This window comes from Notothenia rossii (assembly GCF_949606895.1).
Source record: "Notothenia rossii genome assembly, chromosome: 5".
Lineage (NCBI taxonomy): Eukaryota > Metazoa > Chordata > Actinopteri > Perciformes > Nototheniidae > Notothenia > Notothenia rossii.
The window spans coordinates 5614970-5632469 of record NC_136903.1 but is presented as its reverse complement, the minus strand read 5'-3'; the positions used below and the strand labels follow the sequence as shown (position 1 = coordinate 5632469).

Sequence of the window (17500 nt, the reverse complement as noted above, 5' to 3'; positions counted from 1 at the left end):
TATTTAGCTGTGGGAAACTCGTGGAGAACACCAAAACATTCCTGCAGCGTTCCAGATCATTTGCAGGGAGCTTCAGGGACTCTGCTGTACCGAGGCAGAGCTTTGTATCAAACGCAGAGCGAGTTTATGATGCTGTGTGAGGAGTGAGGCGCTCAGCATTCAGCTGTCCTGTCACTTCAATGAAATCAAACAGCCTCAGTCTGTTAACGATGAGGGCCCGAACACGAGGGACATTCATCACCTGTGTGAACATTGAAGGGTTAAAAGAGACATTTAAAGCTTTGAATCCCACTTGCAGGCCTTTCTTGCCATTTCCTCTTTCACTTTGGAAGATAAAAGTCAAAGTTAACTTTATTGACAATCGTTCAGTTTGTGTGTACAGAGACAGAGAGATCGAAATCACGAGAATTAAAAAAAATACAAAAAAAGATATAAATATACACACACGTCTACACTAGGGCTGCACGATTTTGGGGAAAAATGTAATTGCAATTTTTCTGACAAATATTGCGATCGGATTTGCGATATTTGTTTTTAAGCGACCCAACAAAAAATCGCAGGCTTTGCAATTTCATAATCGCATCATTTCGAATCGCGATTTCTATTTAAAATTGATTAATCGTTCAGCCCTACTCTACACCCACTTATATATATATATACACACACACATTCATAATCAACATAAACTCATACTGTATCTACAATGCACACATTAGGAGGCATAAAGAAAGGCATAACAGTCAAAAAACACAAAATAACTGTCACTTCAAAAACGAATGTGGAATAATATATTACAGTAAAAGGTGTGTGTGTGTGTGTGTGTGTGTGTGTGTGTGTGTGTGTGTGTGTGTGTGTGTGTGTGTGTGTGTGTGTGTGTGTGTGTGTGTGTGTGTGTGTGTGTGTGTGTGTGTGTGTGTGTGTGTGTGTGTGTGTGTGTGTGTGTGTGTGTGTGTGTGTGTGTGTGTGTGTGTGTGTGTGTGTGTGTGTGTGTGTGTGTGTGTGTGTGTGTGTGTGTCCAATGGGGGCAGGTGGGAGGGAGGGCAGAGAGTTCAAGGACCTACAGTGTACAGTTTGACTCGCTACAGGTGAACTCGATGACCTGATGAATCATTGTTGGGCGTGGTGCAACAGAACACACTTTTACTGCAGGTGCACTGAATACTAAATAGTCATTTCCGTGTTGTTAAACTTCATCCATCACAGATTTTGCTGGGGGGAATAATGATTTGTACTGTAGGGTAAAAAAAAAAAACTGCCAGCTGTGGTTGCCTGAATTTCACTGAGATACACACAGTGGAAAACACAGTTACAGTTACAGTTTGACTCTATATTTGACTGTATAAATACAAGTATTAACCATAATTAGTAATGTTGTTTACAAAATATAGCCATCCCATCATCCTAGTGGCTTATGAGATATTTAACTGCAGAAAAGTTAAACCTGTATTTCACAAACTCAGTTTACACGCTGCCATGTGTTGAGATGTTTCCTCCGGTCATCTTCTGCTCACTATCAGCCTCATCGCTGCTGATCTGTGAACTCGTCTTCAGAGGAAAGCCTGTATCTCTGGGGACGCTCAGCCAATATCCCCCAGCTCCACAGACACACACACACACACACACACACACACACACACACACACACACACACACACACACACACACCTAAACATCGTCCCATCTGCAGCAGCAGTAGAAACCTCATTTCCACTAAACCTAATAATGGCTGAAGCAATGTCACTGATGTCATCTCCTGTGTGTGTGTGTGTGTGTGTGGTGTGTGTGTGTGTGTGTGTGTGTGTGTGTGTGTGTGTGTGTGTGTGTGTGTGTGTGTGTGTGTGTGTGTGTGTGTGTGTGTGTGTGTGTGTGTGTGTGTGTGTGTGTGTGTGTGTGTGTGTGTGTGTGTGTGTGTGTGTGTGTGTGTGTGTGTGTGTGTGTGTGTGTGTGTGTGTGTGTGTGTGTGTGTGTGTGTGTGTGTGTGTGTGTGTGTGGTGAATTCCCAAAGAAAATTGGATTTATGTGAAAACCAAACGTTTAGGGTTTCGGTCGATCCGAAACAAAGTCTTGGCTCTCTGAATATCAAACTTGTATCCCCATATTCAGACGAGAAATACATATTTGAAGCTTGTAAAGAGAGAGCAGTGATCCCTGTCTCTTCTCACTCTGATCAGCGGCCCCCCTCCCTCACTGCGACGACAGACTGATAGTAACACATCATGCTGAATCAGATAATCCAGTGCTGATCCTAGGGGGGGACAAGGGGCGCTATTCCCCTCAAATATTGAACCTGGAGCCCCCTCGTAAAATATCTATTGAAGGCCAAATAGTCATTATTTAATGTGAAATATGTTGCTGAGTATTTGGAGAATCCCACAGTAAGGGTATCTCTGAAAAGCAGTGGCGAACCGTCAGGGTCTTCAAGGTATTCAGAGAATACCCTGGAACACTCAGATAAAACAAACAAAACATGTATTTAATTATATAAATAAAATGTATTTAAAATGAATAAATGAGAATCGTATCTGTGTTGTTGATCTGTAATATTGCAGTGTTACGTTGATTTGACAAATTTGATTTGTTTGTCCTTCTCGGACCATGCACTACGCATTTCAGTGGTTTTGTGTTAGAAAAGAAAGCAACCAATCAGATCTTGTTCTGGGTCTCTGGGTAGAATATCCTTCAACAAGGTATTCTACATCCTTGATAGAAGGCCCTGGCCGTTGCACTGAATGAGAGCGTACGTTTGGACTGGCAGTTTGATCAACCAATCATATATTGATTTGTAGCCAATGGGCGTATTCTTTCAGAGTTTCTCTTGGTTCCAGGGTACGATAGAAGGCCCCCTATTAACTGGCTCGAGACCGAGGATCTAAATGAATGCAACGAAGCAATTCATGCCGTTTTATTGTTTTTAACGTTGAAATGACAAGTGCAACAGGTGAAGATGAAGTTGTTGCGGAATTGTTGTGAGTACTCTTTTCAAGACGACAATCCAGTGAAAAGACGGACATTATAATGGCGCTGAGGGGGGTCTACAGAAGGTCCAGTTGTGATAAACACCGTTCGCCACTGTCTCGTCTTTCCAACAGTGTGTAACAGATTTTGATAGAGCAGGTCACATATAGTAAATTTGACCAGTGATGCTTACACAACATATTTACCCAGAAGAATTTTGATAAATAATTAAGTATTTTTATTGACTAATAATCTAAAAGCTTAAAGTCTGTTTCCATTTTGAATAACCACATGAATTTAGTGAACTTCAGGATTTAAAACCGAGACGATCCAACAATGAAAAAACACGTTGTCAAGCCCTCGTCCTAATAAAGACATGACCGTGACTGAAGCTGCCTCGTGCGTCCGTAGAGGCTGCAGACTTCACATTTCCCTGCTAACCCCAGACCCCTCCCCATGTTGTATTAGTCTTTTTATGTTAGAAACAAAACAAACAATAATAATTATAACAAAGAGAAAAAAATGTATTCTCAAATAATCTCCCCTCTTTTTTCCAGTGGCGTCAGGCCGGCTCCATCCTGCAGCTGGGCACGGTGACGCTGGCCAAGGAGCCGGACTACACGGGGCTGAAGGTGGGCTGCGTGTCCGTCAGCCTGCTGCTGCTGCTGTTGCTGCTGCTGGGGTCCCTGCTGCTGTGGAGGAGGAACAAGCACATCGACGGTGAGAGAGAGCGATGTCTTCACGGGAACACTAGGGGTAGAGGAATGTGAGAAGAGTTAAGGAGATTGCTAAATATCTGGAACAAACTCCCAGAAACCTGCAGGTCCGCTGCAACTCTGACTACTTTTACATCCAGGCTGAAGACTTTTCTTTTTGCCGCTGCCTTTAACTATTCACATCGTACATAGGTCAGATCACTTTAGAGACTTCTGGAATCCTAAACTTTAATGTAAGACAGTGGTTTTGATTTCACAGGTCTTTGTCATGATGTCTTGAAATGTTAATTGTCAGTAGGGTCGCAAAGGGGCGGAAAGTTTCCGGTACATTTCCGGAAAGTTTCCATGGGAAGTTAAGCTGGGGTGTTTTGGAAATATAATTTTTTTAAGTAGAACAGAACAAGTTTTAATTATTTTATTGAACAATTATTTGTTTGAAGAACGAAAACAGGAATGTTGAGTTAAATATTACTCATCTGTGCATGTGATGGAGGAATGCACAGTGCCTGTAGGGGGTGTGGTCTCAATAGCCATTCAGTAAGCAGCGTGCTATGACATGGATATTCAAGTGTACTTGAATGGCATCTGTTTGGTTTAGTCAAGATTATGCTAAACTATACTTTCCCCAACTATATTTAAGTTCCCTATCAAGAGCCAACCTTCAATTTTGAAAATTCCCAGAATTTTGCCACCCTACTTGTCAGTCAGGTCAAAAGTCTGGTTAGGTTGTGAAATGATTTCAGCGACTATATTAGACAATTAACAAATTGAGTGCATTTTTTATATTTGGAGGAAGCACAAGTCAGAATGCAAACAATAAAGAATATGGTAATCGTAAAAAGTATACAAAAAATAATGATATGTGTGAATCAAGATGGAAAACAGACATTAAAGGCACATGATATCCGTAATGAATTCATGGATGTAATGCACTGTATCAGGGATAAGAAATAGTTCATATCTTTTGAATTTTTTAATATAGTGCATATGAAGTTTGAAATAAAAACTACTAAGACATAGTGAGGGAAATGTGCTACTGTAGCAAAGACAAAAAAGATTGAGTTACTTAGAAACAAAAAGTCAGTGAAGGAACATTAAACTGTATCCTTTCATCATGCTTAATGTACAGTATGCAGTATCTTTGTTTTGATGTGTGGGTATCTGTGTGTGATTGGTTTGCGTACATGTAGCTGGACTGCAGTGTGTCCTCTAACCTGTGTGCATGTGTGCTGGGTTCACGTTTCCTCCTGGGTTCACAGGAAGTCGATTTTTGGGGCGCATTGGTGAAACGCTTTGCCTTTCTTATAATCTCTCCTCTCTTCCTCCCTTCCTCTCCTTCTCTCCTTTCCTTCCACGCGCTTCCTCCCTCCTCCTCCTCCTCCTCCTCCCCCCCTCTTCCTCCTCCTCCTCCTCCTCTCTTGTAGATCTGTCTGAGGTGTGGTATGATGGCCGGGGTCACATCCAGCATCTGGACCGGCTGGCTAACGCGAGGAGCGTCAGCCCCACGAACGAGATGGTCTCCCACGAGTCCGTCGACTATAGAACCACCCTGCTGGATGGTAGGTCATCCAGATAAGCCCCTCCCTCTTCCCCACCTAACTCCTCCCCCTCTCCCACCTGACCCCCCATCTACCTGCTTCCCTCCCTGCGGGGCTAAAGCTAGCGCTGCATGCCTTATCTCTTCTCAACTAACACGATTAGCCTTTAGGAAATGTACGTTAAGGAAATATTTCAAAATCTAAATCTTCCGTGGAAAGTGGAAACAAGAGGAAACCAATGTTACCCCTCTCTGCTAACTCTGGGGCTGTAATGTACAGATTCTAAATAAACAATTTGTATATGATTGAAGCAATTTGAATCAAAAACTAACTCCAACACAAAACATAAGTTCATGAAATATAAAAAAGACTGACGTTTATTCCGTCAGATGTACAAACTAAATATAACTCTTTCCTTAACAGTGTCCCCTCTGATGTTTATACGGTATAAACATCCATGCATTTGCTTAGAATTAGGGCTGTCAAGTTAACGTGTTTTAACGTGCGATTAACGCATGGTTATTTGTCCTCGGCCCGCCCCGTAGTTTCAGAGCCCAAAGGCTCGACGTTGTTGTTGTTGTTGTGGTTGTTGTTAGTTGGATGTTGGGAGATTCTAGCGAGAGATATGGATACAACAAAAGGTGTTTTAAACAGCAAGCCAAGCACACAGCCCCGCTCTGGCCGCTCGCTTGCGCTTTAAAGTTTGCCGGGGAGACGCCTGGACAACAACAGCGATAGCTAAATGGGTGGCTCCAGCTTAACATTGTGCAGGGTTCTCACGGTCATTACAAACCTGGAAAAGTCATTGAAATTCAAAATGCTAATTCCAGGCCCTGGAAAAGTCATGGAAATGTAACTAAAGCTGCATCAAATATAATTTATATTTTATTTAATCGCCGAAATAGTAATACTATAATGATAATGAATACTGTATACTGGATCGCATCCAACGTGTCGGCTGCACATCCCAGCGCATTATTTTGACCCACAGTGGGAACTTCAGTTTCATGCTTTCACTGTTATGAAGACAGAGGAGACATTTCGCCGACAACTGTAAACAGGCTTGTCTGTTTGAGCGAGAGAGAGAGAGAGAGAGAGCGAGTGAGAGCGAGAGAGAGAGAGATGAGAGAGAGAGAGAGAGAGAGAGAGAGAGAGAGAGAGAGAGAGAGAGAGAGAGAGAGAGAGAGAGAGAGAGATGAGAGAGAGAGAGAGAGAGATGAGAGAGAGAGAGAGAGAGAGAGAGAGAGAGAGAGAGAGAGAGATGAGAGAGATGTTTTTAATATTTGAAAAGAGAATATTTGTCATTGTTCATAAACAAATTACAACACAGATTAATCGCGATTAACTATTTCATCGACTGACAGCCCTACTTAGAATACATGTTAGAACGGGGCTTGAGATGATGTTTATTATTCATCTTTATTAGATGTTTTCTTCAGTGTCAAAACTAATCAAATAATTGTTCACTTACCCTGGTGCAGATCCATCTTATGTTCCTGTTGTGTCGTAAACAAAGTTGATGAAAGCAGACTTTGTGTGCAATAAAACTCAATTCAAATACAATTATTTTAACTTTTTGACTTAACTTCAAGTGCCTCATTTCATATTACAAGGAGCCATTTCATAAATTAGTAAGTGGAACTTTTGCAGATGTTAATAGATAGAAATCTACTTGCACAGTCCAAAGTAAACCTTTGATAATAACAGTTTGTATTTTGCAAATGATGGCTTTTCAATACAAAAATAAATGGACGTAAAATGTCTTAAAGTCCCTTGAGTTCATTTGTAGAGAAAAGGGAAAAGCATCCTCGCTTCGCCACCTGTGTTATATTCAATGTTTATTTGACGTGTTCTAACACAAATATCTAATTTAAGTACAAGCACAACAACGGCCAAATGAGACATGGAGGTGGTCTAAAGACTCACCTGTGGTTTTAGTTTCCTGTGCATTGATCCTGAGGGCATGTGAGGGGGTCTGCATGTATTCTGATCCTAAGTATGATGGCTGAGGCAATTTTCCTGTTAAGAAGTGACTTGAAAGGCAGACAATGTGAGCAGGTAGACTTACTAATGAGCCTTTCCTCAGGGAGAGTAGGGGGGTAGTGGTGGAAACACAAACACAGTCATTAATTACACTAACCATGTCTGTCCCCTTCGTCGAATAACATTTTGTATATTGTGGCTTTGCACTTATCTCCTTCCACTAACACGCAATACGATAATACTTCTTGCATCAAAGCAGCTTCATTTGCAGCATCCATCAAGACGTATATTAAGACAAGACACAAGGAAGCAGGCGTTTAAAGAGACGTTACATCCAGATATTTGTATAGAATACATTACGTGTAATAATGTCGAGTGGGACCACACCTCAGGCCATTACGGTTATGAATTGTCTCTCTTTTATTTAAGTAATTGGTATGTAAGCTGAGATATACATTGATATCTTGCTACAGGATTAAGGTGAGATTACTGTCACCCATGGAGAGATGTGTGTTATATGCGCGGTAACTATTCTGCACACGTTTGAGTACATATACGGTTGTATGTTGTGTCTGAATGTTTAAAGAAATTACAATAAAAAGAGTATTATTATAAAAAAAAAATCCCAGCTCAGTGTCAAGTTTCTATTTCCTTTGTAGGTGTGTTTCGTCCTGTAACACACTTTACCCCCCCCCCCCCCTCCCACGCTGACCTTTAACCCCGTCTTCTGCCTCTTCAGATCAGAACACCGACAGACCTGAGACGTGCCGAGGTGCTCCGCCGATCTACGGGGGGAACGGCGAGCTGCTGTCCCCCAGACTGGGAGGGATGGGGATAGGGATGGATGGAGAGCTGGTGTCTCCCCTCCTCATGGCCCCCGTCCACATCGACCCCTCCTCCCTCCACCCTGATCTGCTCAAAGAGGTGCAGCACGTGGTGATCACCAGGGACCAGCTGCTGCTCCACCTCAACCAGGTCATCGGACGAGGTCAGTCACACAAAATGTCTTTACTGTTAGGATATCTTTTTGAAGCAGTGGTTAACAAAGACATATAATGCTCATTTTCAGGTTTCATATCAGTGTGTAGTGTCTCTACTTTAAAGAGTCCTCTCCTGCTGATGTTCAGGTGTATATCAGTATGTAGTGTCTCTACTTTAAAGAGTCCTCTCCTGCTGATGTTCAGGTGTATATCAGTATGTAGTGTCTCTACTTTAAAGAGTCCTCTCCTGCTGATGTTCAGGTGTATATCAGTATGTAGTGTCTCTACTTTAAAGAGTCCTCTCCTGCTGATGTTCAGATGTATGTCAGTATGTAGTGTCTCTACTTTAAAGAGTCCTCTCCTGCTGATGTTCAGGTGTATATCAGTATGTAGTGTCTCTACTTTAAAGAGTCCTCTCCTGCTGATGTTCAGGTGTATATCAGTATGTAGTGTCTCTACTTTAAAGAGTCCTCTCCTGCTGATGTTCAGATGTATGTCAGTATGTAGTGTCTCTACTTTAAAGAGTCCTCTCCTGCTGATGTTCAGATGTATGTCAGTATGTAGTGTCTCTACTTTAAAGAGTCCTCTCCTGCTGATGTTCAGGTGTATATCAGTATGTAGTGCCTCTACTTTAAAGAGTCCTCCTGCTGATGTTCAAGTGTATATCAGTATGTAGTGCCTCTACTTTAAAGAGTCCTCCTGCTGATGTTCAGGTGTATATCAGTATGTAGTGCCTCTACTTTAAAGAGTCCTCCTGCTGATGTTCAGGTGTATATCAGTATGTAGTGTCTCTACTTTAACGAGTCCTCTCCTGCTGAGGTTCAGGTGTATATCAATATGTAGTGTCTCTACTTTAAAGAGTCCTCTCCTGCTGAGGTTCAGGTGTATATCAGTATGTAGTGTCTCTACTTTAAAGAGTCCTCTCCTGCTGATGTTCAGGTGTATATCAGTATGTAGTGTCTCTACTTTAAAGAGTCCTCTCCTGCTGATGTTCAGGTGTATATCAGTATGTAGTGTCTCTACTTTAAAGAGTCCTCTCCTGCTGATGTTCAGGTGTATATCAGTATGTAGTATCTACTTTAAAGAGTCCTCTCCTGCTGATGTTCAGGTGTATATCAGTATGTAGTGTCTCTACTTTAAAGAGTCCTCTCCTGCTGATGTTCAGGTGTATATCAGTATGTAGTGTCTCTACTTTAAAGAGTCCTCTCCTGCTGATGTTGAGGTGTATATCAGTATGTAGTGTCTCTACTTTAAAGAGTCCTCTCCTCCTGATGTTCAGGTGTATATCAGTATGTAGTGTCTCTACTTTAAAGAGTCCTCTCCTGTTGATGTTCAGGTGTATATCAGTATGTAGTGTCTCTACTTTAAAGAGTCCTCTCCTGCTGATGTTCAGGTGTATATCAGTATGCAGTGACTCTACTTTAAAGAGTCCTCTCTTGCTGATGTTCAGGTGTATATCAGTATTTAGTGCCTCTACTTTAAAGAGTCCTCTCCTGCTGATGTTTAGGTGTATATCAGTATGTAGTGTCTCTACTTTAAAGAGTCCTCTCCTGCTGATGTTCAGGTGTATATCAGTATGTAGTGTCTCTACTTTAAAGAGTCCTCTCCTGCTGATGTTCAGGTGTATATCAGTATGTAGTGTCTCTACTTTAAAGAGTCCTCTCTTGCTGATGTTCAGGTGTATATCAGTATGTAGTGTCTCTACTTTAAAGAGTCCTCTCCTGCTGATGTTCAGGTGTATATCAGTATGTAGTGTCTCTACTTTAAAGAGTCCTCTCCTGCTGATGTTCAGGTGTATATCAGTATGTAGTGTCTCTACTTTAAAGAGTCCTCTCCTGTTGATGTTCAGGTGTATATCAGTATGCAGTGACTCTACTTTAAAGAGTCCTCTCTTGCTGATGTTCAGGTGTATATCAGTATTTAGTGCCTCTACTTTAAAGAGTCCTCTCCTGCTGATGTTTAGGTGTATATCAGTATGTAGTGTCTCTACTTTAAAGAGTCCTCTCCTGCTGATGTTCAGGTGTATATCAGTATGTAGTGTCTCTACTTTAAAGAGTCCTCTCCTGCTGATGTTCAGGTGTATATCAGTATGTAGTGTCTCTACTTTAAAGAGTCCTCTCCAGCTGATGTTTAGGTGTATATCAGTGACTTATTACTTCTCATGCTAGCTACTCACTTCTTCTTCCCAATACCCAAAACAAAGGGAAAATGTAAAATGCATGATTTTCTCTGCGTTTCCCGATATATAAAAAGCTTCCAGGAAGATATTTAATAAGTTGAAAATGTTTTGCATAAAGATCCGGTCAATACAATCTGCTATATCAAAGCTTTTAAAGTAATATCCAGGATGGAGCATCATTAAACAGAGTGCCATGGAAGCAACAATGCAACAACATATGACGTTACATTCATCCATAAAACTCAACCTCTACTTTAGGCTACATCAAGAGAATACATCTCTTTCATTCTCGTCTAAATAGTCTTTTGCATTTTATTGAATTAGATCCATACTGTATCGTAATAAAAGTAATGTTTTGGCTGCTGACCGTAAGTATTAAAAAGGAGAACTAATAAAACAAAAGTTGGTGGTTTTGCATTAATTCATGTTGGGATTGTTCCTGATGTGGAGTGATGCTATTATCCAGCTCAGATTAAATTAGACATCCGCGTAAAGCTTCACAAAGTCGCCCACAAAGAGCTTAATTGGCTGCTTTCGCTTGACACACAGACACAAAATCACTTCTTATAGTGGTGCTAAAGTAGGAGGGTCAGACCAACAGATCAAAATTCAACATCAAGAGGCAAAAAGACCCAGAAAAGAACCCTCTGACCCCCCCCCCCCCCTCCCCGTGCTGATTTATCCCCTGAAGAAAAGAGCCTGCCGGATTTTAAAAGTGACGTTCGGTGATTTGCTCACAGCTAGTATTCCCAGGACCCATTGCAACAAATCGTAATCCAACACCCGAGCATCTGCAGGGACGTGATAGGAGAACGCTGCGCTCATTCAGCCCCCCCATCCTCTCAAGCTGGGGCAAGCCCTCATGTCTTAAGAGAAATAATTCAATAAAATGCACGATAACTCAAGAGGGTTTGGCATCGGCTATTAGCTCGTGGGTTATTTAATGAATTAAGCTCCATACTGGGTTACTACGGGGGGAGATTTAGTGTGAGGCTGAGGGTAACTCAAGAAATCAGAATGAGCTGTGAAATGGGTGAAAACAAGCAAAAAACACACACACAAGGGTTAAATGTACTATTTTACAAACGGGCTGTTGGAACGAGCTGTTGGAGGCTTAAAGGAAAATATGAAATCGCCTCCAAACTTGAATTGTTATGCAGAAAATGTTTGTTTTGGGGTTTCAAGGAATTCTTTTCAAAGAAATCCACAGAAAAGGGGGGAGAGAAATCCATTGTAAGAAGTCAAATTCTCGCTTTTTGATTGCATTTAACAAAAGTTACACACACACCTTCATACTATATTCCCAAAACAACAACTTAAGTCAAAGTCAATCTTTCAGTTTGTGTGTACAGAGTAGACAGAGAGATCGAAATACCGTTTCCCACAATCCCGAATGCAAAAACAAAGACATGTAAAAATATGTATGCAAATATGTATATACCTATATGTACACAATGAAAGACACATTTATACATATGAACTGAACACATTAAGAATAAATAAAAGCACAATAATCATATATAAAATAATAACAGTCACTTCAATATCTTTGAGAATTTCACCGTGATGACCCACTAACAGCAAATACAGCGTTGCTAAAATTGCTAGTTAACGCTTAATTAGATCCAACAGGACACCATTCAATTCAAATGTTTCTTATATAGCCCAATATCACAATGTATATGTCACAAGGTCTTAAAAGACTGCACAACATGAGAGACATTAAGGAAGAAGCTAACCCAAACCATCTAACTTCCCAAACATCGGGCGTCTGTAGGGACGTTACCCTGACTACCCATTGTCAGCGTAACAGAGAAAACCCATTTGTTTTTGGTTTATTCATGAGTGGGTTTTTTTTACATTTTAGGTATGAAGCTGCTTCTGTAATGGAGCCACCAAAGTCAACTTTATTATCAATCTTTCAGTTTGTGTGTACAGGCAGAGAGATCGGAATACCGTTTCCCTCAATCCCAAATACAAAAAAAAATATGTGTGCAAATATTTATATACCTAAATATACACAATCAAAGACACATTTATACATGTGCACACCGTTATAAGAAGTTAAATTCTCACTTATGCATTGCATTTAAACATTTTTACACACGCACCACCATACAATATTCCCAAACAACAACTTTAGCAGTTATAAGTGGCTTCACGTTTGGGGTTTAAGTTCCCTGCTAAAAGAGTTTAAAGGTGGGGTAGGTCATTTTGGAGAAACCAGCTCGAGTGCGCTACAATTTGAAAATACACAGCCGAAAAAAACCTGCCCCTTCCTTCAGACTTCCTTACAGAGCCCCTCCTCCAACACACACAAACGCGCACATGACCAATGAGGGCACGAGATGGAAGGCTGACAGGCAGGTAGGCCATCCAGTTATTTTAGCCGGCCGGCTCAGATGATTGGTCGTGCTTTTTACAGCGCCACGGATTCCACAGATGATATTTTGTTATGTATTTATGGTCAAAGCATTTAATATATTCATTGCTATCGGGATGTTAAGAGCATTCCATGGAATATAACAAAAAGTGTATCTCGATCCGGTTTCTCAAACTTACCTACCCCACCTTTAACACAGCATATAGTGTTGAAGCTTTCATTCATGGTACGGTGTATGTGTGTGACGTGTTAGAAAGGCTACAATAGTTTACTAAAAGCGCTGCATCAACAAAACGCTGCAAGCTTTGAGTTTCTTGCAGCGTTTTGTATTTGCAACGCTTTTGATAAACGCTGCTCACGTTTCGTCAAGTCGGTGAATGTTGGAATGTTTCCTAGATGCTGCATGTGCTGCTAAGTCTGCATGAGTTTTGGCACATTTGTGTTTTTTTACATGCATTGGGTTTGAAGCTTCAGCACGTAAAAAAAAACTGGCAAATCACACACACACACACACACACACATACACACACACACACACACACACACACACACACACACACGTACGCACGCACACACACACATAGAGACTTGTTTTAAAAGCAGTTGTTGAAACGTTTCTCTGCGTGAAGCAAAAAGCTGCATCTTCACTCTTAAATCCCTCCTTCTGCTCTAAATGCGTCAGTAATGGGAAGATGGAATGGTTCTTATCTGATTACTGGAACTATTGTGATCGTGGAGCCAATGCATGATCTGAATCTCTGTCAAGAACAATGGACATAAATAAAAGGCTGATTACGCAATATCTGAAAAGGGCCCGCAGTGTCTTCCTCATCAACACGGTGCCATGCAGCTGCTTCCATTTAGAGACAAGGCCGAGGAACTCTGAATACAGTAAACAGAAAGGAAAATGTGTTTACAATCAGATTGAATTTTATTGGCCATTGTTCGCATATTAAATTATTAGAATCTTGTTTTCAGGAACTCTCAGTTTTTGCAAATAAATATACAAGCTGTAGTTTCTTCGTTATGTTTTCTGAAGTGTAAAGAAGTAGCTTAATTAATTGACTATATATTAGCTGCTATTTCACCAAAAGTTAAAATACTTAACCCTTATGTTGTGTTCGGGTCTCCCGTGACCCGTTTCAAGTTCAAATTATACAATAACTACGCTCAAGGCTTCATGATATCCTCCACAACAGCTATACAAACATTACAAAACAGATTTTACAATCTTAGCCAAGTCTGAAGGTCTCTAAAAAAGAAAGTGTATCATTTGGTGTTGGGGTCCGGGGAGACCCAGCAGCATTGTTTTGGGTCACTCAGGGTCAAATTTGGCCCAATCAAGATTCATCTTTGACTTTAGAAGCCCCTCCCCCACGACACCTCCCCCTTCATCAACTGTAACACTAATTTAAAACTTTTTGGGGGGAGATTGTATTCTAATATTAGTCTAGTATAGTCAGATAACGTAATGATCCACTGTCTTCACCATAGGAAACATAATGAGTGAATTTAATCACATGTTTCACTTAAATATGTGGTGTAATGTTTTTTAGGGCTATCAAATAAAATGACAACAGGATTGTACGTTTATGAATGCATTATAAGTTAGTTATGATGTAGTTAAAACGATACTGGATGATAGTCCTTATTTGTGAGTGTTTTGGACTGAGATAAATCATGGGTCAAAATGTACTCGTATGAACGGTAACAGCTTTCGAACACAACACGGGGTTAACTTAACCTAAACATGATTTAAAGTGGACCTATCATGCTATATTTGAATAATATAGTGTAGGACCATACCTATATAAGGCATGTTTATACTTTTTATTTTTCAAAATACCAAACAGATCATGCATTTTAGCCATTCCTCATTTCGCTCAATTGAACACTGTCTTTGCATCATGGGCTGATTCTGTGAGAACAGCACCATCTACAGGCCTGGCATATGTACTACAGCGTCTCCAGCGCTTTCCAACGGCAATGTCCGTGGCTGTCTCCTCCTGATTGGTGGAGTTGGCCCAATAGCCGTAGCGCCACTTCTGTGATGTCATAGAAGTGTTCAAATCTGGATCAGTCTGTATCAGATCCGTTGCAGCCCGTTTTTAAGAGACTTGGGTATGGAGGGAAATAGAGAGGGTTGTGTTTTCTGACACTTGGTGAGTTCCCTGGAACACCGGGGACACATGTTCATGTATAAGAGACGTACAAAAGTGCATTTTGCATGATAGGTCCCCTTTAAGTTGTAATAATATGCAGTAAAATGTACATATATGAGAATATTGATCAGAGACTGCACTGACCTCACCACCTTCAAAAACTCACAAACACTCCCCTCTTCAATCTGGTTTCTAACGTGTGATTGTTTTTGTATTGCTTGATTTGTATTACTATATTTATTGGTTGTTCTTTTTTTTCCCTATCTCTGTAAAGCGACTTTGAGCACCTCTAAAAGCGCTTACAAAATATATCAATTATTATGTATTATTATTATTATTATTATTGATCTCTGAAAATGTAGTGGATTAGAAATAGTAAGCAGCAGGGAACAGAAATGCTTGCGTAAAGTACGAGTTCCTCAAATGTGTACTTACTCACGTAAATGTACGTAGTTACTCTTCAACATTCATCGTTAGAGATGCGGTGCAAAAGTTCCCACCCAAAAAATGAAATATGAATTCCTAGGAACGATAGCTTCCGTTTATAAAAAAAAAAAAAGAAGTTATTTAACATCCTGAAGTGTGATTTGATCCCGTCTTCTTTCGTACACCTGCTATGTCTTAACGTGCTGCATCTCATGTGTCGCACCTCTTTCAGAGAGGTGTATTTTCCGCTGGGTGATTAAAGGTTCTTTGGAAAGGTCTCCTAAGGTTTGAACAGGAGCTTGTTGAATTCCCTGCTGCTGACTAACTGTGAGTAACGGGTCGTGTTGTGACCTGCAGGGCACTTCGGATGCGTTTTCCACGGAACGCTGATGGAGCCGGACGGGCAGAAGCAGCACTGCGCCGTCAAGTCTCTGAACCGTGAGTACAGCACCCTGAACGTGGGGACATGTCCCGCCAATGCCTTTAGAAACAAAGAGAAGTGACACTTAGTCTTCTGAACTTATAGAGTGTACTGTCTTTCTGCAATGCTCTGCCTCAAAACAATATTAAAGTCACACATGTGCATCCATAACTCCTTTTCAGTACTAGAGATTTGGCCGTTTAACTGGGGACATGTGGGGTGTTAATGTCTTTCTAAAGAAGTTTTGTGATCAAATAAATGTTGCCAAGATATATACATATACAAAAAATAAATAAATAAGATAAGAAGTACTTTATTTATCCCAATTTGGGCCGTTTTTGTGTTGCAGCAGCATAAAAAACTAAGTAGATTCAGCCAATGCCTTCGAAAATAAGGAAATGTACCCTTTTCCCTCTAAACGCTGATATTGTGTTGCTTCTCTGAAATGATCTGCTTCACATCTATCTGTGGCAATGGTCCAATATTAAGTTAATTCCTAAAGATGGGCGGACATGTTCTGACAATCACCATGCAGGTTCTTTCTCCTAACTGTGTGTTTTGTATCTCAAAGCCCGTTTTAGTTCTGGTTCCCATAAATACTTAGATGACAGGACCTTATGTGAAAATCTGGAACAGTACGCAGATTGAAAGCAGACACATTTCCCGGAAACTCTTATGCTCTGCAATACCAGGCACACATGTTCAAATATCAGATTCAGGTTATTTTATTTGTACCCATAGGTTGATTTTTAAATATACACATGGTAACTACATTGTTTTAAGATGTCTTAAAGGTCCCATGTCATGCTTTTCTGGTTTTTACCCGTCCCCTTGTGTGTTATGAAGGTTTCTCTGCATTTAAACGGTCTGCCGAGTCAAAGTACACCCTGTAGCGAGTAAAACTCTAACACAGAGAAGACCTGTCTATGCTGCCCCAGAACGCCTCGTTGGACATTTCTCATTTTCCATTGTTTACCTCTTGGGTACAGTGACGTAACGTAACGGCTCCGCAGATTTGTCCAAATGGACCAATCTGCGGAGCCGTTACGTTTGGACCAATCAGCAGACTTCCTCACACACACACACTCGGCGGGACGTTGCGAGGCTCGCTGCTGCGAGGAGCGGGACAGTGTGAGCTGGCTCACTGGTGTGGGGTCGGTGAGACTGCGAGACACAGTGGAACTCAGCCTGGGCACACACACAAACTCCCAGCCAGACTGCGGGTGTGTGTGTGTTTCGGGCTGGGTTTTGCTGTCTCGCAGACGGCCACTGGGCTCACAGGGAGGGGGGGGGGGGGGCAGGAGCTCCAACAAGCCGTTTAGGACAGAGAGTGAATACACATACTATACGGAGATGCTGTATGAGAAACCAATGTGAGTTTGGAACATTGAACAATGTAAATCTATTCTAGTAGACCTCAACAATGGAATTATGATCAGTAGAAATGGCCATGACATGGGAGCTTTAAATACCTGCAGTTACAATTGTGGGGGTAGTTATTTGCTCAGGAACAGCAGAAATATTCATTTGTATTGAGTATTAACTATAACTAACTTACAGTTTCTGTCTGTATTTGTCTCTGGATCTTAAAAATGCTTTCAAAGACAGGCTTTCTTGCAGAATTACAATTTGATAACTGCATCCAAAGCCGTCGTTATGTCAAATCTCAGCTAAGATTTACCCGAATTTCTCCTAAAATGATATTTCACAGTGTTTTTTCTTTAGTGACCCTAACCCTCACAACACACCTTCTCCTT

General features: G+C 41.0%; 1 protein-coding gene across 2 annotated transcripts in view; it reads left to right on the top strand.

The window, feature by feature from the left end:
- Positions 1-17500, top strand: part of met (MET proto-oncogene, receptor tyrosine kinase) — a 99063-nt gene that overhangs the window by 68775 nt on the left and 12788 nt on the right. Inside the window, exons 13-16 of one of the 2 annotated variants that reach the window (XM_079679802.1) lie at positions 3513-3675; positions 5096-5230; positions 7932-8180; positions 15680-15760. In XM_079679802.1, the coding sequence (XP_079535928.1) occupies positions 3513-3675; positions 5096-5230; positions 7932-8180; positions 15680-15760 (628 nt within the window). The remainder of the gene's footprint in view (positions 1-3512; positions 3676-5095; positions 5231-7931; positions 8181-15679; positions 15761-17500) is intronic. The other variant, XM_079679803.1, reaches the window with a different exon arrangement.